General features: G+C 39.1%; 1 protein-coding gene across 3 annotated transcripts in view; it reads left to right on the top strand.

Moving 5' to 3' along the window:
* The window catches only part of mocs3 (molybdenum cofactor synthesis 3), a 73,022-nt gene that overhangs the window by 27,999 nt on the left and 18,888 nt on the right, over positions 1-26,135 (top strand). For all 3 annotated transcript variants that reach the window (XM_043695555.1, XM_043695554.1, XM_043695553.1), the window contains exons 8-12: positions 7,858-7,920; positions 9,651-9,814; positions 18,574-18,621; positions 18,903-18,999; positions 20,101-20,211. In XM_043695555.1, coding sequence (XP_043551490.1) covers positions 7,858-7,920; positions 9,651-9,814; positions 18,574-18,621; positions 18,903-18,999; positions 20,101-20,211 — 483 coding nt within the window. The remainder of the gene's footprint in view (positions 1-7,857; positions 7,921-9,650; positions 9,815-18,573; positions 18,622-18,902; positions 19,000-20,100; positions 20,212-26,135) is intronic.

Raw genomic sequence — 26,135 nt, 5'->3', positions numbered from 1 at the left:
GTGGAAACAGGCCCTTCGGCCCAACAAATCCACACCGACCCTCCGAAGAGTAACCCACCCAGACCCATTTCCCTCTGACTAGTGCAGATAACACAATGAGCAATTTAGCATGGCCAATTCACCTGACCTGCACATCTTTGGACTGTGGGAAGAAACGGGAGCACCCAGAATAAGCCCACGCAGGCACGGGGAAAATGTGCAAACTCCACACACACTGTCGCCCGAGGCTGGAATCAAACCTGGGTCCCTGGCGCTGTGAGGCAGTAGTGCTAACCACTGAGCCACTGTGCTGCCCCATATGAATAGGGTTACTAGTTAATTTTGATAGTGCATGATGGAAAATGTTGTTTGCGATAGACAAAGTAGTAGAGCTTGAACCTTGTGAGGTGCGTACAGTATTAGAGGTAGTGAGTTTAAGGTATCTAGGAGTTGATGGTGGCACTTATACTGGCTTCTTCCAGATGGCTGAGATTGCTTTAACCCTGCTTGCAATCTTGGACCAGCATGGCATGATCTGGCATTGTGGCATTCTGGGGAAGAGGCCATTCCATTCAGCACCACATCATCCAGCCGGACCTCCAGGACACTGTCTATGAAGTGGGTCCCCTATTTCCAATGTCTAAGGCATGTACGCAGCCCCAATCTGTTATTGCTTTTTCAGATACACACAGGGTTTTAGCAATGGTGTGGAAGCAAGGGATGTTGGTGAGTTCTTGGACATTCGCCAAGTGATAAGTCATTTTAGGAACGACGTGATAAGATGGGTGGAAATTGGACATGAAGGATGCCATAGCAGTGTGGCAGATAATTAATGAGGCGAGCTTGATAAAATAAGGCGAGAGAACTCACTAGGCCTCCTGGCAACAAACCCTCCAGAAATTTGATGCAGCTCGGACTTGACCAAAACATTTTACAATATTCAGTCCAGAGAATTGTGGATAAAAGAATTTAAGAATTGGAACCTGTAACTCGTGGAGTACCACAGGCTTTTAATCAGGGGAATTGAAGGTTATGGGGGTAGGGTAGCAAACTGGAGTTGAGGAATATCAAATCAGCCTTGATCTTACGACTGTTGGAAGAATATGCAAAACTTTTCATTCCTGTTTATTCAAGCACCCTGGACTACAATCCATCTGAAATGGATGACTTATCCACCTGAAGCATTACCAGCCTCCCTACTATATCTTGTATGTCAATTTAATCTCATTCATCACCTGGACCTTCTATTTTGTCAGCATCCAATGCTTTGTCATCATCTGCTTCCTTCGTAAACCATGTGAGGAATTTCATAGTTGACAGTCTTTAGTGCTTACTGTAGAGTTGGTAAGAGATTCATGTTTCTTCTTTTGGGGAAAGCTCCAATTATTTGCCAATCGGACAACTGACGAACAATTGCCAGGCCTTTCATGGGAATATGATCCAAAGAGCAGGGAGGCAGCGACTGCTGAGAGAAATATGCCCCCGATAGGCCGAGAATCGTGGAGCGGCCCAGGGCAGAAGTAGGTGGTGTTGGTAGAGGTTGCAGAGGAGTGGATCTTTGCAGCAAGGGCAGAGGATGGCTTTCCATGGCATCAACATTGATGTATGGTCCCTCAATAAGGCATTGTATTTTTAAATTATTTGTTCATGGAATGTGGGCATTACTAACTCAGCATTTACTGCCTATTGCTAGTTGGTTGAGAGAAGTTGATAGTAAGCTGCCTCTTGAATTGCTGTGGTTTTTGGATTGATAGGAAGGGAGATTTCTCGTGACAGTCTAGGAATTACAAGATGGTTAATATGGTATGAGGCATGGGGGAGAACTTGCAGGTGGTAAAGTTTCCATGTGTCTGCTGGCCTGGTTGTAGAGCTTTGGGTTTGGAAGGTACTGTGGAGGAGCCGAGGTGTGTTACTGCAGTGCATAGTTTCTATGTAACAAGATTTCTGCCATTCCGCATCAGTGGTGAAGGGAATGAATATTGAAGGTTGGAATGGGGTGCAAATCAAGCGGGCTCCTTTATTCTGGATGTTATTAGCTTTTTGAATGTTGTTGGAGTTGCGTTATCTAGGTAAATGGAAAGCTTCCGTCCCAGTTCTGACTTGTGCCTTGTAGAGAGACCGGCATTTGGGATACAGGAGGTGAATTATTTGCTACAGAATTCCTAGTCTCTGATCTGCCCTTGTAGTCACAGTAATTCTATGGCTAGTCCAATTCAGATTATGGTCAATGGTAATCCACAGGATTTGGGGAGTGGATAATTGAGCAATGGTAAGGCCATTGAATGTAAAAGGATAATGGTTAGATTCTCTCTGTTGAAGTCAGTCATTGCCTGACTTTTGTAGGATGTTATTTCCCACTGGTCAGCCTGAACCTGCATGTTGTCCAGATCTTGCTAAATAAGGACAAAGATGGCTTTAGAATTGTAAGTCTTGAATGGTACCAAATGTGAAATTATCAGTGATGCTTACCACTTCTCATCTTAAGATGGGAGAGTTAACATTTATAAAGCAAGTATGTCTTTTTGAATGAGGGACCTGCTTATGTGAGACCTCAAGCAATCTATATAGATTGTTTGCCATGCTCCATGTGTGGTGACAGGCCCACTCCCCACTTGATTGCTAGCGGTGACAGGATGACACTCTTAAGTGAAAGGTAATTGCCCATGTAAAGGGTCGGTTAATGGCAGAATGGGGAGTCCTTTGTTATCAGAAAAACATTTTAAAGCAGCAGATTTCAATAAAATCTCAAACTTCAGCTTGATTTGTAAAAATGTGTCAAAGATTGATCTGGTCACAAATGTTTCCCCTTTAAACTTATATGTTGCAGTTTATTTTACTTTTGCACAATCATTTTAATATGATTTATATTCCCTGTATTTTTCCTCCTAATTTAAAAATATAATTCTTGTATCAGTTTGGCTGATCACTTTGTCTGTGGTATTCCATAAATATTTTGTGGAAGATGTCAAATTGCAACTTATGGTGGTAAAGTGGGAGTCTATTTTTGATTTTTTTTTGCCCACTAAAACTTTCTGGTTAACTTTTCCTGAGATCTGCCATTTCTTTGCTGCTGATCAATTAGGACTCCCATTATGGTGGGAATTTTTAAATTGGCTTTGAATGGGTAATAGAAAAGCTTTCATTGAAGCGCTTAAAATGCTGTTCTTGGATTAGGGAAATGAAAGTATAATTATTCTAAGATCTAAGCATACATGAAATTTATTGTAGAAACAGTATTGGTCTTGGGTTCAGAAATAAATCTTTGATCTTGTGAACTGCACTATTATGTGACTTTTAAAATTAGTTATCACTCAAATCAGTTGTGTTCAAGATGCCAAAACTGTATACAGATCGTTCTACTATAATGCACGTTTTGTTAACACAAGTTCGCTGTAATACAATTGACAAATTGCGGGCACTATTTCTACAGCTTGAACTTTTAAAATGTGTGTTGATGATTACAGTGCCAACAGTTTAAGTGCAGTTTCCAGAGTGTGATTTTTCTATAACGTGGAGTTGCACAAGAATACAACCATTGTGTTATAGAAGAACTACCTGTAAATGGAGAAAAAACATTTTTGATTTGGTATTTACGTGATAAAGTCACTTGTTTCCTTTGATTTATGGTGTGGTTTTTTAAAAAACGTGGTTGTATTATCAAGTGCTCTGCATCGTCATTGGGTCAAAAGAAATATTTGTCTTAAAAATTATTTGAAGAATGCTTTGTTGGCATTGTTACAAAGCATGTTTTCCAGTTGGAACATTTAACAGAACAACTTGTGCTTTGTGAGCTGTTTCCTAACTTGAGAGGTGGTAACTTAGTGTCTGATTTTGTACCTATCTTGCCTTGAGGCTGTTATATTTCTATTCATTTTTCTGGGGTGTGGCTGATACTAGCTGGCCAGCATTTATCACCTGTCTCTCATTGCCCTTGAGAAGGTGAGGGTAAGCTGCCTTCTTGAAATGCTGCAGTCCACCTGTTATGAGTTGACCCACAATGCCATAAGGAAGAGAATTTTAGGATTTTAACCCAGTGACAGTCAAGGAACGGCAATATATTTTCAAGTCAGGGCGGTGAATGGCTTGGAGGGGAACTTGCAGGTGTGCCCATGTGCTTCCTGCCTGGTCTTTCTAGATGGAAGTGGTTGTGAGTTTGGAAAGTGCCACGTGAGGATCTTCATTAAATTTCTGCAGTGCCTCTTGTATCAGTACACACTGCTGCTACTGAGGGTCAGTGATGGAGGGAGTGAATGTTTGTGGATGCTAATCAAGCGTGCTGCTTTGGTCTGGATGGCATCAAGCTTCTTGAATGTTAATGGAACTGCACCCATCCAGGCAAGTGGGGAGTATTCCATCTCAATCCTGACTTATGCCTGAACAGATGGTGGAGAGGCTTTGGGCAGGTAGGAAGTGAATTACTTACAGCAGTATTCCTCGTCGCTGAACAGTTTTTCGAGCCACTGTGACAATGCAGCGAGTCCAAATGGGTTTCTGGTCAATGGTAACCCCTAGAATGTTGATTGTGGGGGATTCAATGATGATAACACCATTGAATGTCAAGTTGCAGTATTTGGATTGTCTCTTATTAGTGATGGTTGTTGTCTGCCATTTGTGTGGTATGAATGTTACTTGCTCTTTGTCAATACAAGCAAGGATATTGACTAGGTCTTGTTGCATTTTGAACATGGACTGCTTCAATATCATGAAGGAGGAGTTGAAAATGGTGCTGACCATTGTGCAATCATCAGCGAACATCCCCTTATGATGGAGGGAAAGTCATTGAAGCAGCTGAAGATGAGTGGGCTTCGGACACTTCCCTGAAGAATTCCTGCAGAGATATCCTGGAGCTGAGATGACTGACTTCCAACCACTGTGACCATCTTCCTGCCTTTGTATCAGGTATGACTCGAATCAGGGGAGAGACTAGTTTTGCAGGGGCTTCTTGATGCCACCCTCTGTCAAAAGCAGTCAAGGGCTGTCAACTCTCAGCACACCTCTGGAATTCAGCTCTTTTGTTCATGTTTGAACCAAGGCTGTAATGAGATCAAGAACTGAGTGGCCCTGGTGGAACTCAAACTGGGTGTCACTGAGCAGGTTATTGTTCAACAATTGCTGCTTGATAGCACTGTTGATGACACCTTTCATCACTTTACCAATGATCGAGAGTAGAGTGATGGGTCGGTTATTGACGGGGTTAAAATTGTCCTGCTTTTAATGTACAGGACATACCTGAGCAATTTTCCACAATGTTGCATAGATGCCATAACTGTACTGGAACAGTCTGGCTAGGGGTGCGGCAAGTTCTGGAGCATAAATCTTCAGTATTATTGCCAGGATGTTGTCAGGGCCCATAGTCTTTGCAGTATCCAACTGTTTCTTGATAGCACATGGAGTGAATCGCATTCACTGCAGACTGGTATCTGTAATGCTGGAGACCAATGAAGAAGGTAGAGATGGATCATCCATTCAGTACACCTGGCTGAAGATTGCTGTGATCTTTTGCACTGATTGATTGAGGATGGGGATATTTGTGGAGCTGTCTTCTCCAGTGAGTTGTTCAATTGTCTACCATCATTCTTGACTGTAGTCATGATTTGGAGATGCCAGTGTTGGACTGGGTGATGTGTGTTGTGTGATTTTTAACATCATTCTTGACTGGATGTGATAGGACTGCAGAGCTTAGATCTGATCCGTTGGTTGAGGGATCACTTAGGGGTCTGTCTATCACTTGCTGCTGATGTTGGCATGCAATGGTCCTGTTTGATAGATTCACTAAGTTGACATCTCATTTTTGGGTATGCCTGGTGCTGGTGTTGCTCCTGCCCCTGCCATGCCCTCATGTACTCTTCATTGAAGTAAGTTTGATCCTCTGACTGTTGAGTGGGGGATATGCCAGACAATGGAGTTGCAGATTGTGCTGGAGTACAATTCTGCTGCTGTTGATGGCCCACATTACCTCATGGATGCCCAGTCTTGAATTGCTAGATCTACTCAAGGCCTGTCTCATTTAACACGATGATAATGCCACACAATACGATGGAGGTTATTCTCAGTGTGAAGGTGGGGCTTTGTTGGTGTGCAGTGGTCACTCTTGCCGATACTATCATGGAGCCAGCAGATTTGTAAGGATGCAGTCAAATATGATTTTCCCTCTTGTTGATGCTTTCACCACCTACTGTAGACCCAGTCCAGCAACTAAGTCCCTTAGGATCCAACCAGTTCGATCATTGTTGCCGAGCCACTTTTCATAGTGGGCATTGAAATCCCCCAGCCAAAGTACATTTTTGTGCCCTTGTCATCCTCTGCTTACTTCAAGTGTTGTTCAGCATGGAATATTGATTCATCAGCTGAGGGAGGACAGTACATAGTAACCAATAGAACATTTCCTTGTCCATGTTTAACCTGAAGCCATGAAACTTCATGGGGTTCAGAATCAATGTTGAGAAGTCCCAGGGCAACTCCCTCCTGACTGTATGCCACTGTGCCACCACCTCTGCTGGATCTGCCCTGCTGGTGGGACAGGATGTATCTAGAGAGGGTAATGGTAGTGTCTGGGACATAGTCATACTCACAGATTCATATCTCATGGACACGTCAGGCTGTTGCTTCACTTGCCTGTGAGGCAGCTGTCCCAGTTTTGGCATTAGTCCCCAACTGTTAGTGTGGAGGATTTTGCCACGAATGCAGGGCTGTTTGTACCATTGTCTTTTCCATTGCCTAGGTCGATGTTAGATGATCCATCTGGTGTCATTTCTCTGAGCCTTTGTAGTGATTGATACAACTGAATGGCTTGCTTGGTTATTTCAGAGGGCAGTTTGCAGTTGGAGCATTAATAGCTTTGTGAGCTGTTTCCTAACTTGAGAGGTGGCAAATTATTGAGTTGGTGTCTGATTTTATACCATCATGCCTTGAGGCTATTATATTTGCTCAACCTTGCTTTATGATTTATTCTATTTTAGATATTTTCTAATCAACCTGTTCAGAGGCAGTATTACAAACCCTTTGAATCCAGATCTCCTCCTGATTCTGAGAAAGTGGCACATCCATTGCACCACTTTTTTTTTATACTTGCCAGATCTGGTTATTGCCAGGAGGATCATGATACAGTGCATAGACATACTGTTTAGTGACAGACTGGGGAGTGGGCCAGTGGTGTTGTGAAGAGCCTTATGCTCTTGTCACTCACATGATATATTTCACATGTTTTAAGCAGATTTCCATTATGAATTTATTGAACAGTTCTGTGATTTTTCATGAATTGCCCAAAAAGTACCTTTTTCTTGTACTTAAGGTAGTGTTATTTCTATCTCTTGTCACCTCTGTCTCTGAAGCCAAACTGTTGTGACCCTGTTAGGGGCCATTAGCAAAGAGAAACCTGAAGGACCAGTGGAATTATGCCTCAAGATTTCATGTTTTCAAACAAAAGCACAAACTTTATTATATTTAGAATGAATTAAACAAGGAATTGCTTTGGAATTAAGCAATTTAGGCATATTAAGCAATATGCTTAACACTGTTAGTGTATTGTTGAGAAAAAAGATGTACTGTTGAAGCTTTTCACCTTGCACTAATTAGGACAGTTAACTTTGAAGCTTTTATTTACATTCAAACCAGGTAAGCCAAATCCATTTTTAAAATTATTCATTCCTAGGATGCAGGTATCGCTGGCAGGCCTGCATTTATTGTCCATCCCTAATTATTGTTGAAAATGTGGCAATGCCTTTATAAATGACTGTAGTAATTGCATTTAGATAATGATGTGATGTTAGGAAGGTAGTTGCAGGATTTTGCTGGCTATGTTTGAAACACAATGCTCACTTAACAAAAAAAGATATTCAGGTAACAGTGTCAACCTAACAATTTTTTTTCATATTGTAGTGCCTGGGATTCTGGGATGTATTCAGGCGCTGGAGGTGCTGAAGATTGCGTCAGGGATAGGATGTATCTTTTTAATTCCTTACCACTGTAAGGTAATAAAATGTCCCTGTGAAATGCACTAGTGCATTGAGGTACCCATTGATAAAAGTGCAGTTGCTGAAAGAAAACGTTTTTATAATGTTCACAGATTGCAAGTGGTAGCAGTAAATTCTGAAAAGCTAACGATCTGAGTTATACAACCAAGGTCAGTAATAACGAAAGGGTGATGCAGTACGATACTGCCCCCTTGTGGCAATAGGCAATTATTGGTTGTACCACCCAAGAAACTTCTCACCATAAAACCATTGTACAATATTTGAAAACAAAGTGAGGCATTAACATTTTTCATTCCACACCCAACTTCCAATTTCCTGATTTTCTCCATCTTTTTTTCCTAAATTGCTGGCTTAATTTGTAAAACAAAAAAAAATCACAAATTAATGATCTGTAAAGAATCCCTACAGTGTGGAAACAGACCCTTCGCCTCAAAAGGTCCACACCGACCCTCCGAAGAGTAACCCACCCAGACCCATTCCCCTATCCTCCTACTCTATGTTTTATCTCTAACCTCCACATCCCTGAACACAATTGGCAATTTAGCGTGACCAATTTACCTAATCTGCACATCTTTGGATAGTGGGAGGAAACCAGAGCACCCAGACGAAACCCACGCAGACACGAAAAGAACGTGCAAACTTCACACAGATCGTCACCCGAGGCTGGAATCGAGCCCAGGTCCCTGGTGCTGCAAGACAGCATGTTATATTTTTGCCAAGAACTATATGCTGTAGATGCTAGAAATCTTTTTTTTAAAACCAGAAAATGCTTAAAAATACTGTTGGCAGCATCTGCAAACAGTAAAACAAATTGGGTTTGAGATTAACAATCTTGCATGTTGGACTTGTATAATTTTGTTCCCAATTTCATTGTATGTTGTTTCCACCTTGAATGTGGGACGCTTAAAATGACAGGAAAGTAAAATACTTTGACCAGTAGCAACTTTTCTCCAGCCTCCCTCAATCTGATGGTAATTGATCAGATTGGCAATGATACTGCCAACAGTCTCATTGGCATAGATACTGTTCCTCTGCTGTCTCACCCAGTTGAACACTGTTCGTGTATGAAGACTTAATTGGGACTGACAGATTATTTGAAATGATAAAAGGATTGGATTATGGGAGATGAAATGATTCAAAGTATGCTTTAACATTTATTCAGTGTTACTATTAGTACTTGTGATGTTTGGTGAAATCATTGCAGATATTTGTTGAAGTCACAGGATGACCCTTTCCTTAGATATGTACCAGTAATAATAGTAATATCAAGTGATGGTTCCCTTTTTTTACTTTATTGTTTCAGCTAAATTCAGGTAGTTTATATTTTATTTTTCTCCTCTACTTTCTGGTGGACATGAACCATTCCCTGACCATAATGTTGTACAGCAATTGTGGGCTGAATGTCTATTCTACAGCAAAATAAAATCTGCTAATTCAATGCTTTACATAATCCCTATTCACATGCGATTTGATGATCAAGGCAAAGCCAAGTGATTCCCTAACAGGTGAAAAGTGACCTTCCATCGGTTACTCTGTATGAAATTGAGCAGTTTTCTTTTTTTAAACTGTCTGTGGGGATGCATTTTATCAGCTCCCAGCTGTATGCAAAGCTGAAATCTTACACTGGGAATAAATTAACCTGTTTCCTGTGACGGAAGTATGCTTTCCTAGCTTGGTCCTTAACGATAACCTGTTCAGCATCTTACAGCCAACAGATGTTAATATTTGATGCACTGGAAGCTCGATTTCGCACAATTAAGCTTCGCTCCAAGCAGCCAACATGTGCAGTGTGTGGTGACAATCCAACAGTGAAAGATCTGATTGACTATGAAAAGTTCTGTGGCTCAGCAGCAACAGATCAGGTTAGAAACTTATATTGTCTGAAAATAAAAAGCATTAAAGAGATCCAAAGGTGAAAGAGAACACTATATTGACATTGTAACTGCTCCATACTTCTGAATGATATAAACTCATCGTTATTGAAGAAACTGGTGAAGTCCAAGTTCATCAAAGCATTAAAGAGATCCAAAGGTGAAAGAGAACACTATATTGACATTGTAACTGCTCCATACTTCTGAATGATATAAACTCATCGTTATTTTCACTTTAAAGTTTGCATTTGCTGTAACATTTGTGAATATTCTATCATAATAATTTAATCTCTTGCCTCTATTTAGTTTACATTTCTGTTATTCCATTCATTTGGGTGCTCTAGCACTGTTTTCCAACTATGATTGAAAGAAGGTAAACTTGTTGGTAGATCCTTGGCACTGCTCTTCTGTAGCAGTCTGGGTCTGCAAGAGGGTGGAAACAGATGTGGGAAAATATAATTTTGCTTTTCGAGAGTTGATATGTCAGAAGGCTATTCAGCTATTTGCTTTATATTATCCATGAAATCATGGTTGATCTTTCTTGGTGGCTTCAAATCCATTTACACGCCATAAACCTTGATATTTTCCCTTATCAAAGAGCTATTGAGTGTAGTCTTCAATTTTAAATTGACTCCTTCTTCCAAAAGGTGTGGAAGCATAGTTCCAGATTTTAATTATCTGTATTATTTTCTGATTTTACGTCTGGCTGGCTTGATTTATTTGTAATTGTTGTGGGTAAATCTCCACAAACCTCCTTTTAATTTGGCTACTTGCTACTTCTTAAAAACTCTCAGACAATCAAATACTGAACCAATTATTTAAACATGTAGCAACCAAAATAAGACCCCTTGAGTAAGCAAGTTAAGCATCACAAGTGAACTTGGCTTTGTCTGATTTAGTGGTGGAATTTAGCAATGATTCCACCAACTGCCTGTCTCTGGAAGTGTACAGGGTTCGATTCTTGTGCAGTGCTGTTCTTTGAAGTTCTGCGACTGAATTATTCAGGCATTGAATTCTTGTACAAGTTATTGTCCTTTTAAGTATGTAATGTGATATTATTGATTACTCTTTTTTTTAGATTCTTTGATCCACAATATTTTAAGTTTGCAGTTGCCATTTTATCAGAAATATAGAATCCTTACAGTGGGGAAGCAGGCCATTTGGCCCATCAGTCAACATCAACCCTCCAAACAGCATTCCACTCAAACCCAGCCCCTTAATCTATCCCTGTAACCCAACATTTATCATGGCTAATCCATCTAGCTTGCACATTTTTGGACAGTGGGAGGAAACCCACACAGACAAGTCATCCAAGGCTGCAATCAAACCTGGGTTGCTGGTGATGTAAGGCAGCAGTGCTAAGCACTGAGCCACCATGCCAGCCCTTTTGTTCCTTGATAAATTTGGCTAACTGTTTGTTTGAACGCTTTAAGTTATTTTGCTGGGCAATCAGTTATCCTTTTGGCATAAAAAGATGTCATCAAGCAAATGTCAACAGTTTTGTTCATGTAGCTTCAACTCCTCCCAAACATGGCTAAATGCTTTCAATTCCTGTATACGTTTGCCCTTGTCTTTAAAAGTATATTCAAGACAGTTGTTATTCTTCTGTCTGTGTGTAACAGTTATCTTTGGATTCTTTCAATCAATGAACAGTTATTAAAGTTCTGAAGTTTATAATATCACATAATTATTCTCCCCTGTTCTGGATTCTCTTATTATTTAGTTTTTTTTTCAACTCCAGTGAATCCCTTTTTAATATTTGAATACTTAATAACATAGTCATAAAGTTATAGAGTTGTACAGCACGGAAACAGACCCTTCTGTCTAACTTGTCCAAACTGACCAGATATCCTAAACTAATCTAGTTCCATTTTCCAGCACTTGGTCTGTATCCCTCTAAACCTTTCCTATTCATGTATCCATTGTCACATTGTTGGTCTGGTACAAGGTTAATTTGCCTTTGAGTTTATTTTAGAGAGGGGCTAATTTGGCTTGGCTCCATTGTATCTGAAGTTTGAATGGTTCATTGGGGCCTCATTGTTCACCCTAACAGACAGTGCTTCAGGCCAAAAGCTTGAACGGTCTTTTGAAAAACTGATATAGTCAAGGTGGTGTGGCCAGCTCTATTGTTGTGCATTTCAATTCAGTTCAGCAGTGAGTTGAGTAAGAGTCACAGGGGAAACAGGAAGCCTTCTCTCGATGATTTCCAAGTGTAAGTTGCCTGTGCCATTGTTTACTGTTTGTGATAAGGGATGTGTGTATTGAGACTATTGCAAGTATTTTTGGAACAGCATGATTAAATTGGGTTTGGGTAGGATAAATTATCAGGTATTCTGTTTTCTGTTCTTTATGTTTCATACCATAATTTTTTTAAAAAATGTGTGTTTAAAACTTGGCAGACGATCCAGCTAATTTACTCCAGCAATATCCATTATACACCTAGCTAAACAAATAGCAAAGTTACAGTCAGCCACCAGCTTAAAAAAAGTTTTGAGGGGTCTGGCCTCATCCATAACAGATTAAGGGACGTTTGTGGGATTCAAACAGCAAGTGGTAGGTGTTAGTGTCTTTTACTTTGGGTGTTGATTTGGTTGGATTAAACAGCGCTCGGATAGCAATGGCTCTTTCAGTGACCGAGTAGTTTCTGGAGGTGGAGGAAGTGACCTTGGAGATTTTACAAAAGGCAAATAAGACCAAGCTGCAGGGTTGAAGCTGCCTCCTAATGGGAGGAAAGAGGAGATGATTTCAGCAGTTGCTCAGTATTTAGATTTGCTTGGAACACCATCCGGGTCTGCAGAGGTGGCAAGAATTCAATTGCAAATGAAGCAGCTTGAGTTAGAGGCGAAAGGGAAGGAAAGGGTGGCAGAAATGAAACATTTTGAGTTAGAATTAAAATCCGAAGAAAATGAACAAAGGGTTTAAGAGAAAAGAAAGAAAAAGAGAGAGAGTTTGAACTTCAGAAACTGACACTTAAAAAGGGAAGTCAGCTTAAGAGATAAAGGGTGAAGGTACGCTTATTGTGGAAGAGCAGAGAGTTAAGACTGCAAGGTTAGCAACTGAAGTGGCTGATGACTATGAGTTGGTCTATAAACCATGATTTGGCTTCCTGAATCAATTTCAATCCATGAGAGATAGAAGCCCTCCATTTCTTCCTCTCACACCGTCCCAACCAGTACCCTTCCACTGACTCCCTCATCTGCCTTGCTGAACTGGTCCTCACCCTTGACTTCTCCTTCCAATCCTCCCACTTCCTCCAGAGCAAAGGAGTAGCCATTGGCCCCAGCTATGTCTGCCTCTTTGTTGGATGCAGCTATGCCGTCCCTCACCTTTTTCTCCACAACATCGATGACTGTATTGGCACTATCTTGTGCTCCCACGAGGAGGTAGAACCACAGACTGAATCCGAATGTAGTTGTACATGTTTGCATGTTTATAGTTAGTTAATGTATATGTGTGTTTAAAGTACTAACCAATTTCTTTTTTAGGATTTTGAAAAAGAAGCTATCTTTAGATATTGATGGGTTTTTTTAAGGAAGAAGGTGTCACATTGCTGGTCTGGTACAAGGCTACTTTGCCCTTGAGTTTTTTTTCAGAGAGGGGTAATTTGGCTTGGCTCCATTGTGTCTGAAGTTTGAGTGGTTCATTGGGGCCTTGTGGTTTACCCTAACAGACAGTACTTCAAAAGACCTTTCAGGTTTTTGGCCTGAAAACTCGATATAGTCAAGGTGGCGTGGCTTGCTCTTTAGTTGTGCAGTTCAATTCAGTTCAGGAGTGAGTTGAGTAAGAGTCACGGGGGAAACAGGAAGCCTCCTCTCTGTCCTCCTTCCCTTATGATTCTGAACAGTAAGTTGTCTGTACCATGACCCTTACATTAAAATGTTGCCCCTTAGGTCCCTCTTAAATCTTTCCCCACTCACCCTAAACCTATGCCCTTGAGTTCTGGACTCCCCACACCGGGGAAAAGACTTGTCTATTTACCTTATCCATACCCCTCATGATTTTATAACCTCTATAAGGTCACCTCTCAGTCTCCGCTTCAGGGAAAACAGTCCCAGCCTATTCAGCTTCTCCCTTTAGCTCAAACCTTCCAACCCTGGTAACATCCTTGTAAATCTCTTCTAAACCTTTATCAGGTTTCACAATATCTTTCCAGTGGAGAATTGCACACAGTATTCTAAAAGTGGCCTAACCAATGTCCTGTACAGCTGTAACATGATGTCTCAACTCCTATATTTAATGCTCTGACCAGTAAAGGAAAGCATATCAAGCTGCCTTCATCATCCTATCAACCTGCGACTCCCTTTCAAAGAACTATGAACCTGCACGCCAAGGTCTTTTTGTTCAGCAACACTCCAGATCTTTTTTAAACTCTCAAGCAAATAGAAACCAAGGTTATGCCATCTGGCCTCAATTCAACCCATTAATTCTAACAAAACAATAATTTGTAGTGCCATGGTAGTGCCTCTACCTCTGGACCCATCTCTTCTATAAGATGTCTGAGCAGGTTGATTTAAAAATGTCTACAATTAAATCATTGGTTCTTACTGTTGAATTAAAATACCATTGAGTCGAAGGTCAAAATTCTATTAGCATTTTTGATTACATTTTGTAATAGGTTTAACTAATTTGTGTACAAGAGGACCGAAATCCTTTTGTTCCTCAATGGCTCCCAGTCTTGCCCCATGAAGAAGCATTCTTTTTTTACTTTTGATCCAAAACAGATAAGCTGTTTCCCACTTTTGAGCATCTATCACGTTTGCTCATTAATTCATTCTTTGATCCTTTTAATTTTCCTGTTCTCATGTATGCAGCTTAACTGCATTAACTTTGTATCATTTGAGAATTTAATTATATAACAATCATTTAAACAAAAAAAGATAAAGAACTGGAAATCAAAAACAAAATCAGAAACTTCTTGAAAAATTCTATTTTCTCTCCACAGATGGTGCCAAATCTGCTGAGTTAATGTTTTGGGTCACTGGACTTGAAACATTAACTCTGTTTTTGCTCCACAGATGCTGCAAGACCTGCTAAGTTTTTCTAGCAAATTCTGATTTTGTAACTATTCCTTAATGTCTTTAATATATGTCGTAAAAAGCTGAGGTTCCATTGCAGATCTGTGGGGAATAATACTTCCTTTAAACAATTGGAAGATTTCCTCCTTCCCTGTCTTCCAATTTTTTACCAACTCGATAGCTCCAATTTAGTGCACTTTAATGTTTAGTAATCTTCTGTGCAGAATCTTAATGGATGTCTTTTGAAAGTGTAATTGAGAATAGCCATCGATACTGGGTGGAATTCTCACCTGGCGAATTGAGAATGTAAAATCAATTTACCATTGTGTTGCAAACTTTTCATAGATGCAGCAGTACATTATGCTGCCACAAATATTCACCCTGACTAATAAGAGAGGAAGAGGAGTTTTCTGTTTGCGGTTTGTAATTAATTCATACTTGATTTTATATAAATGGTTTAAAATTTTACTAATAATAATGAACAGAAGAAATCATCCACTGCTGTCCAGGTGACCTGATAAAATGCACATAGAACTTTATAAATCAAAAAAGTACTCTGTTAGAAATGTGTTCCTATGCTTGCTAAAAAGTTAATAATATTTTCAGAAATGGTAGCTGGCTACATTCTGGGCAAGTCACTCATTGATGAATCAGAACGTGAGGGAGACTCAAACACATTCCTCTAATAGGTCGAGATAAAATCTGCAAATTGATACATTACTGTTATTCTTATCATTGTTGTTCATATGCATTGCATTATTTCTATCCCTTGGTATCTGTCAATTTGACTTGTACTGAGCCCAAGCCACAAAGTCAATCTTCTGTTTTTTTTTATGTTAGGAGCACTGGATTAAATGGGCAGGGACAAGAAAGTGATACACGTTTAGAGATGGAGAGCAAGGCTTAATGTGCACTTTCTATTAGTGTTTACTAAAGAAGAGGTGCTGATGAAGTATTAGCGGAAGTGGAGATGGGAGAGCTGTGAGTGAGGTGTAAATTGATAAACAGGATGCACAGGAAGTGATGGCTGTACTTGCAGTGGGTAAATTGCTGAGCAAATGGCTTGCAGTCGAGGTTGCAAACAGAAATGCAAGTGGGGATAATAGTGAAAAGACTTGCCATAGTCTTCCAAACTTCTCGAGATACAGGAGAAGTGCCAGATGATTGAAAAGTGACAAATGTGACACTCCTGTTTAACAATGAAGGTAAGGATGTTTCTCCTAACTATAGTCAGTAAGTTTAATATTAGTAGTGGATAAAGTTTGAAAAACAATTGTCAGGGAAAAGATCAACAGACTGATTGATAGATTTTAATTAATGAAAGCGATCCAGCACTGATCTGTAACGGGCAGATTATATTTTGTGAATCTGATTTCAATTTTTCATTGAAGAGATAGCGAAAAGGAAGACAATTGATGTTGTTAGCATGGAAATAAAGGGTTGGACAGAGTATGACAAAAGGTTGGTTCAGTGTTAGCTTGGTTTAAAAATGACATATATAAATGAGTTGGATTGTGGGATACAGAGAAATTTCAATATTTGCATTCAACAATCTCTAAGATGTATAAATGGTAAGGATGGTGCCAACTGACTCTCATTGGATAAAGACTAGGAAAATGGACAGACAAGTGAGAAACTGGAATTTAATAGAGGAATCTGAACTGATGAATTTTTGCAATAAATGTAGATAGTATGCACTTAGAGGCACAATTTAAAAAAAAAAGCCAAATTATTTTCTTGTGCCATGAAGACTGATTCTATATTGTTGCTTAAAAGGAAGGAACATCCTAAGGAATGCTGGATAACTTTAGATATAGTATTCTTAAAATTCCTTATGAACGCTTGATCACAAGCTTTTTTACAGTGTTTTTCTGGATAAACTTTATTAGCAGCCATAAAGCTAGTTGAAAGATGTTTGCAGGTACGAGGTAAAGGAATTATGTGGGACTAGAAGATCTACTGAAATCAGTGACGTAAGTATAAGCACTAGGGCCCTTATTGTTTCTGATCAACGGACTTGATTCAGAAACTCAACACAAATTAGTCGGATTTGCATGTGTAACTAAATTGATATGGTCAGAGTAGTGTAGCGAGTGTGTTGCTGGAAAAGCGCAGCAGGTCAGGCAGCATCCAAGGAGCAGGGGAATCGATGTTTGGGCATGAGCCCTTCTTCAGGAATGAGGAATTTCCAAGAAGGGCTCATGCCCGAAACGTCGATTCTCCTGCTCCTTGGATGCTGCCTGACCTGCGCTTTTCCAGCAACACATTTTCAGCTCTGCAGTCCTCACTTTCTCCTAGAGTAGCGTAGCGAGTCAAGATGTCATTTACAGATGGTATTTAATGAACCAGTGTGGATATTGGGAGAAGCTTGAGTTTTATTTCAAGTTAAATCACAAGCACAACAATGGAACGCAGATTCTTAGAGATAAAATGTTCAGGTCGATTGTCATTAAATATATCTGCATGTTTTTAAAATTAGATGTTCAATGATCTACCTAGCAAGACTGTCTGTTTGGAGTTTACACATTCTCCTCATGTCTGCGTGGGGTTTCTTTGGGTGCTCCAGTTTCCTCCCACAATCCAAAGATGTGCAGGTTAGGTGAATTGGCCATGCTAAATTGCCCATTGTGTTCCGGGATGTTTAGGTTAGGTGCATTAGTCAGGTGTAAATGTCGAGTAATGAGTTTGAGTGGGATACTTTTTTGGAGGGTTGATGTGGACTTGTTGGGCCGAAGGGCCTATTTCCACGCTGTAGAGATTCTATGAAGAATTCACTGGAAATATTCCAAACTTCTAAACACACAAAATGTACTTCAAACATTGTCATGATCCCGTGCCATTCACCCAGCCTTTTCTGAAAGTTGTGTTTTGCCAGTACTAGTTAGAATAAATGCATCTGCCAGCTTTGTATTTCCTTGTCTTCATACAAATCCATTATGTTGTATTCCAGTAAATAAGGACCTTCAATCATATTCATTTAGTACTATATCCACCAGATGGCCATGGTGGACACGGCTAATGGAGTTGTCAGCAGTTCAGCTGATATTTTCACATCTCTATAGAGTCCTGTATGTTCATCTGAGAATGCTCTTTTTTCTGTATAGTTATAATTTCTTGAAATCTCTAAAAAAAAATTTAATTGGTTTGGAGGTATGCAATTGTTGGCAATTAGTTTTATTCATTCGTGGGATCAGGGCGTCGCTGGCTGGACAAGCATTTATTGCAAATCCCTAATTACTCAGAGGACAGTTGAGAATCAACCACGTTGCTGTGGGTCTGGAGTCACATGTAGGTCAAATGAGGTAAGGGTGGGAGTTTTCTTCCCTAAAGGACATTAGTGAACCAGATGGGCTTTTCCAACAATTGATTAATGGATTTGTAGTCATCATTAGACTTTTAATTTAACCATCTGCTATGGTGGAATTTGAACCTAGGTCCCCAGAATATTACCTGGATCTCTGGATTAACAGTCTAGAGATTAATGCGACTAGGCTATCACATTCCGACTTTATGGAGAGTTTTTGAAAACCGAGATGATAGCATGTTCTTGTACAATTTAAATTATGTCTCCTAAGTAGAAGAGGTGGTGTAACAAAAATGCCTGTCCTATGATTCCTTTATCCTATTCAAATCTGCAGTAAACTATTAATGTGTATGTTATCTGTATAAAGCTCTATATCCTGTTAGTTATTCTAACTCGTGATCTCTCCCATTTCCTATACTTTCCAATTTTAGTGTAGGACACTTCATTTATTAACTGGAGAACAAAGAATAACTGTACAGGTAAGATAAGCAATTTTAACTTCCATATCAAGTATTTTCTACTTCATTGTATATGAGTTTATCAGTAGAAGTATTGCAGCTGTATTTGTCATTGAAAACATGTTGATATACATGTTGTATATGCCTGATAATAAAACAAAGTTTGTGTTGATTTACGGAGGCAAGTTTTCATGTTGCAACTTACTTTGAAGTTCATAAACTGACATCACCCACAGGAACCTATTAAATTGTTCACAAAGTCTGGCTATTAACAATTATTTTTTTCTAATCAATCATTTCAGGAATATAAACAGCTTTTGGATCAAGGTGTTCCTCATATTCTGGTAGATGTTCGTCCTCAGGTGGAAGTTGATATTTGCAAACTACCTCATTCCATTTGTATCCTTTAAATTTGTTTTGATGATCCTTTGAATTCTGGTAGGCTCAATGCTGGAATAAAATTAACAAGTGAAGAAGCTAAATAGCCTTCAAATTTCCTTTCATGTTTGCATTAAAATTTCAAAATTATGACCTCAAACATTACTACTTGGGTGTTTTTGCAGATTGGTGTTCAAAAGTACAACAGAATAAACATTGTTCTTTTTAATTAACCCATGTACTGATAGTGAAAAGTATTGTTTTTCATGCTAACCAGACAAATCATACCTTACGTTAGCACATTAGGGTAAGAAACAAAATGCAGCATAGTGTTATAGCTTGAGGAGGCGCAGAGAAAATCACCTCAGACACTGAAAAGGCAAATCCTCAACCACTGTGTAAAAGGTTGTGAATTGGTCTGTCCACAACCTTGTATCATCAACACAAACCTGAAAGAAAACAATAAGTATCTGTGATCCAGATTTGTGGCAGAACTGTGCTTCTGACAATTTTTATTCATCCTCTCTACCCATAATGTTTGTGTCTGGTCTTGTCTTTTTGTGTGTCTAATTGTATGTGTATTGGACTTTTAAAAAGGGGTTAAAGTTTAAACTAAGGAGCAGGAGAATCGATGTTTCGGGCATAAGCGTTGATTCTTCTGCTCCTTGGATGCTGCCTCACCTGCTGCGCTTTTCCAGCAACACATTTTTCAGCTCTGATCTCCAGCATCTGCAGTTCTCACTTTCTCCTAAAGTTTAAACTATACAATTATAGATTGGCGAATCAACTTGTCCACTTATTTCCATTGATTAAAAATAGTCTGATTACAATGAGTAGTTATTTTGCTAATAATAGAAAAAAATCCTGATTTGTACATTCTGTTAACCTGAATTAAACAGTTACATAGAATTGGGCAGTTTGATGGTTTAATCCATTTTTTACATTTGTGATGCCTTTGGGAATAGTGGATTTGATTTCCAACAAACTACCCTTGTGAGTTATGACAGTAATTGCTTTAAAGGTAACCATTGTAGCTGTAAACTATCTATTTTTTTATTAATATATATTCTTGTTTTCAAATGCAAAGAGCACAGTACAATTGTTTCCTATACATGATGCCAGATTTTCCATTGGCTAAATTAGAGGAAAAGAATACTGAATACATGAAGCTTTTACAGAATCGCATCATCACAAGTAGAAAGGAGGCAGTAGATGAAACAGCTGCTTTCCCAGGTACAGTTCTTCCTGCATATAAAGTATACTTTATTATGTACTGGGCCTTACAAGTACAAACAATTGTGGGATTTATCTATTTAAAAGCTGAGAGCTTAACATGAAGGAGCTTTTGCAGAAACACTTGCGGTTCATTTGTCCTTGAGCTGTGTTTTCCAGTGTCTGCAATTCAGATATCCAAATTCCAATTATGATAGGGAAGTAAAATCGCCAGAATATATAAAGTTTTCTTTGTTAGTAATGTCTAAATCTGCCATTGCACATAACAGGCAATCTTTCTTCTAAATTTGAAGGAAAGTTGGACAGAAACTTCAGTTAGTTATAACTAGACAGCAAATTCAGTACCAAGGCAATTACACTTATATTTTCTAATATAAGTACAGTCGAGGCATTAAAATCTAAATATTTTTGGTGTAGTGCACAATGTATTATGTGTACAAACACTTATTAGGTTTTACATTTACGCTTTTCCTTCAGAATTCTATACTGTGCTTTTAAATTCAGAGTCACTGAATTGTTATGGTACTGGAGGAGGCCAGTTGGCCTATTATGTTTCAGCTGTCTGATCATTTTGACTTGGTGCCAACCTCTTGCCTTTCGCCCACAACTGTCTGTTGTTTCTATTTAAATAGTCATCATCCAATGCCACCTTGACTGTCTCAATTAAACCTGCCTCCACCACACTTACTCTCACCGGGAGAGCATTCCAAATCCACACCATTTGGTGTGTGAATGGTTTTTTTTTCACCTCGCGTTTACTTCTTTTGCAAAACACTTAAAAATGCGACCTGTTTTTACAAACCAGAACAGTTTCTCCCTATTTATGCTATCCAGACCTTCTTGATTTTTAAAACCTATATTGAATCCCCCTTCTCTAAGGAAAATAATCCCAATTTCTCCCTCTACTTGAAATTGATTATCCTTGGAATTATTCTTGCAAGCCTTTTACTGCACTGTCTCAAATGGATTCACATCAGTTCTAAAGCATGGTGCAGAGAACTATACACAGTTCTCTAGCTGAGACCTAACCACTATTGAATATTGGTTCAGAATAGCGTTCCTGCTCTTGCACTCTGAAGCTTATGTATAATATACTGTATGTTGTATTAAAAGCTCTGTTTACCTGTTCTACCACCTTTAATGATATATATATATATATATATGTGTATATATACACACAGGTCTTTTTGCTGGTCTACCATCTTTAGAACAGTACAGTTTATTCTGTACCATCTTTTTTTTGTATTGAAGTGTGTCACCTCACGACAAACCTTCCTCCAACTTGAAAAGTACCTATTAACCATTACTGTTCCTCCTATCACTCTTCCAACTTTATATCCAAGTTGCTAGTGTCCCTTTTATTCTGTGATCCATCACTTTCTTACAAGTCTGTTGTGTGGCGTTGTGTTGAGCACCTTTTGAAAGTCCGTGCACATGTCAACAGCCTTGCCCTCATCAAGCTCTGCTATTTCTTTCAAAGAAAAATAATTCTAAGTTATTTAGACAGGATTTTCCCTTAACAAATCTGTGCTGCCTCTTTTGAATTAACTCATTTTTCCACATGACTATTCATTCTATCCCGAATAAATGTTTCTAGATATTTCCTACCACCAAAGTTAAACTGACTGGTCTGTAATTGCTGGGCCTGTCTTTACAACTCTTTTTGAATGAGGGCACACTGTAATTCCCAGACCTCTCACCACCCCCAAATCAAGGAAAGATTAAAGGTTATTGCCAGTGCTTCTGCAGTTTTCACTCTCTCCCTTCCTTCAGTTTCCTTGGATGCATCTCATCTAGTCCAAGTACCTTACCAACTTTGATTTCAGACAGCTGACCCGAAACCTTAACCTCATCAATTTAAAACCTTTCCAGTGATTGGGTTTCCTTCTCTGACACCATGGCTTAGGCATAGGGAAAGGCAGTTAGAAAATATTAATTTAACACCTTTTTCAATGCTACTTGTCTTCATATTTATTTCCCCTTTTTTGTCCTGAATCCATACTGCTCCTCCTGAATTGCCAACTCTTCCTAATCCTTACGTATTTTTACTAACATTGCCAGTCTTTTTTCTGAACACCTGAACCAGGAATATTTAACACCCAGGCATGTTCTGCCTTGAGCCAGGTCTCCTTAATCACCACTGCATCATAATTCCACTAGGCAATCTGGACCTGTCGTCTTAACTATATCCATTTGTTTATCTACAGCAAACTTTGTTTAACCAGCACTTTAGGAAATGCCACTCTCAATAAACTGTGAAAAATTATTGCCAAGTTTACTCTATTATTCTGTCCAATTATTATAGTTTTTAAAATTTATTTACCTCAGTGTAAACCTACTTGTTCAATTGAATGGCCACATGAAATATCAATGCAGAGTGACAGCAACATTACAGTACTTGCTGTTGTTTCAATTTTGAGTCAATTTCTCCTCAAATACTACAATTTACTGTGATGTCCGAGTAGTCAGTTGAAGGTGCAAGTGAGAAGGCTCTCTGCTGGTGATTTTTATTTAAGTGATTAATGCTGTAAATAAAGTATAACAGTGATGTGTATATCTTCTGCATTACGTTTCTTTTACATAGTGTGTTTTTTACATTGAATATGTGGATCCCTTGATTATTTGGTATATTTGATCAACTGGCATACTGCTGGTCCCAAGGGTGCCAGTTAATAAAAGTTTGTTGCATATGCACTATAGACATTGTTACTGTTTCCTTTGACTCCTCATATCAGTTCTCTGTTCTAGTGCTATCAACCTCCCAAAATGTTATGCATTCTGATATTACTTTCTAATATACTCTCCTGGTTCTTGTATCCCTGCTGAGTGAGGTTAAACCCCAAAAAAGCTATGAGCAATATACCCTGGCAAGAACTCCATCCCAGATGCAACCTGAAAGTGAAAGTCACTCTAATCCCAGGGGACCATAGACTACTGTCTCATTAGAGGGAAAACACATCTCGGGCTAGATGCAAAGTTGAGAAGGTGGGGCTTTAGCACAGCCAATACAGTAATTGTATGTGTAATGTTGCTGTGGTTCTGCATTGCAAACCAGCTGTTGAGCTAACTGAGTTAATTGCAATGAGAACCATAATGGTCACCATTAAATTAAGTTGTTTTTAAATTAGAGTTATTAAAATTTGAATTCAAATTCATGCTGTGGATGAGATGTAAATCCAATGTATTCAGAAGATCCTTTCGAAAATATGACCCTTCGTTACAGTGCACTCTACTTTTTTAATTGAATGCACTTCCTGCATTTTCTGAATTTCTGATTGCAAATGTTATGTAGTATGATTAATTGAGAAAATAAAATTTAGGTTTTAGCAGAATTAAATTGTTTTTAATTTAACTAATATACTGTCAATGATTGGACTGTTTGCTGGGTTGTTATTATCTATGCACCAGTGCAACAACACTTTTTGATTAGGATTTAGTGGTAAAAGATTTTCTGACTTATAAATTTACAAATCTATAGATTTTTGTCAAAGTTTAACACAGAAACATAGGAAATAGCTGCAGGAGTAGGCCATTTGGCCCTTCAAGTCTGCACTGCTATTCAATGTGATCGTGCAATCTCAATATCACATTCCCACTCTCTCTCCACATCCTTTGGTCCCTTTAGCCACAAGGGTTATGTCCAGATCCCTCTTGAATATATCTAATGAACTGACCCCAACAACTTCCTGTGGGAGCGAATTCCATAGGTTCACAACTCTTAAGTGAAGAAATTCTTCCTCACCTCTTCCCTAACATTGGGAACACTCTTCCCGCATCTAGACTGACCCCATTCTTCTAGATTCCAGCAAGTATAAGCCCGGTTGATCCAGTCTTTCCTTATGTCAGTCCTGCCACCTCGGGAATCAGTCTGTTGAACCTTCGCTGGAATCAGTCAATAGCAAGAATGTCCTTCCATTGTTTAGGAGACCAAAACTACACATAATATTCAAGGTGTGGCCTCAGCAAGGCCCTGTATAACTGCAGCAGGACATCCATATTCTGAGACTCAAATCCTCTCGCTATGAAGGCCAGCATGCCATTAACTTTCCTCACTGCCTGCTGCACCTACATACCAACCTTCAGTAACTGTTCCAACATAACACCCAGGTTTCGTTGCACCTCACCTTTTTCTTAAACTGCTGCCATTCAGATAATTGCTTTCTTGTTTTTGTGACCAAAGTGGATAACCTCACATTTATCCACATTATATTGCATTTGCCAAGTACTTGCCCATTCAGCCAGACTATCCAAGTCATCCTTCTGCCTCTGAGAATCCTCCTCACCACACACACTGCCACCCAGCTTAGAGTCATCTGCACATTTGGATAAATAGCTTTCAATTCTTTCATCCAAATCATTAATGTATATTGTGAACAGCTGGGATCCCAGCATTGAAACCTGTGGGACGCCACTCGTCACTATCTGCTGCTCTGAAAAGGACCCATTTACTCTAACACTCTGCTTCTTGTCTGCAAACTTGATTTCTGTCTGTCCTGTCTGCCAACCAGTTTTCTACCCCTTCCTGTCTGCCATGTTCTCTATCCATGTCAATACGTTACCTCCGATACCATGAGCATTAATCTTCCTTCCTAATCTCTTATGTGGAACCTTGTCAAAAACCTTTTGGAAGTCCACATACACAACATCTGCTGATTCACCCTTGTCTGCTCTTCTGGTCACATCCTCAACACATTCTAGAAAATTTGTCATTTGTTAATTTTAAACAAATGTTTTAATGGAAAAGCATTAAAAGTTGACATTCATTAATCTATGCACTTAAACCATAATCTAAATTTTAAACCACTTTGAATGATTTTAACATATTGTGGATGTGTGCCTATTAAAATGAAGACACATGATATGCAAACCTGTCCCCTTAAGGATTAAGAACATCTGACGTGGGAACATGCCTTCATTCAGAGAATGAGGAGATCTGCATTATAAATGTTTTCAGCGTACTTCACACTTCCTGACCAATCTACCACATTACTTTTTTGGTAATAGAGAAAAAGAGCTCTCAGACATATAAATTGTTTGCCTAATCATTTAACATTAGGACTCTTGAGTATTCATATTAATGGCATAAATGTATTCTTTTGGATTGTGAAATTAACAATAGATAATTTATATTTGTTAATAACTGAAAAATTCATGTTCCAAAAAACCAGTGTCTCCTCTTGCCATTAAGTTATGCTTTTTGTTTCTTTCAAAATAAGCATAATGTTAGCTTTTGGAGTGACTTTTTTTTTATGACTGGTTTGAAATCTTTGGTATACATCTTTGCCTTCAAAATATTCAACGAGGTAGGTTCAACTGCTTCATTAGGCAGGGAATTTCAGAAATTCACAACCCTTTGGTTGAGAAAATTCTTCCTCAACTCTGTCCTAAATCTGCACCTCCTTACTTTGAGGCTATACCTTCTTGTTCTAGTTCCAGCCGCTAGTGGATGTAACCTCTGCTTCTATCTTGTATATTCCCTTCATAGTTTTGTTTCTGTAAGATCACTACCCCTCCTAAAATCTTCTAAATTCCAATGAGTATAGTCCCAGCCTACTCAATCTCTTCTCATGAGCCAACTTCTCAAACCCAAAATCAACTTAGTAAACCTCCTGTGCAGCCCCTCCGGTGCCAGTACATCCTTTCTCAAAGTTTGGGAGAAGATTTGTAGCTCGGGTGCTCGTAGCTCGGATCATCAACGCCACACTCACAGGAATCCGATTCACTAGAGAGGAAGAAAAGGACAACCAACTCCCATTCCTAGACATGATGGTACAGAGAACACCGAGCGGAGATTTCACTACAAAGGTATACAGGTATAAAGCCACAAACACAAAGCAAGTCCTAAACTACGAAAGCAACCACCCCAACACACACAAAAGAAGTTGCATCAAGACACTGTTCAAAAGGGCCACAACACACTGCAG

This window comes from Chiloscyllium plagiosum, chromosome 9 (assembly GCF_004010195.1).
Source record: "Chiloscyllium plagiosum isolate BGI_BamShark_2017 chromosome 9, ASM401019v2, whole genome shotgun sequence".
Lineage (NCBI taxonomy): Eukaryota > Metazoa > Chordata > Chondrichthyes > Orectolobiformes > Hemiscylliidae > Chiloscyllium > Chiloscyllium plagiosum.
The sequence above is the reverse complement of the archived record's forward strand: the minus strand, read 5'-3'. Positions and strand labels throughout refer to the sequence as shown.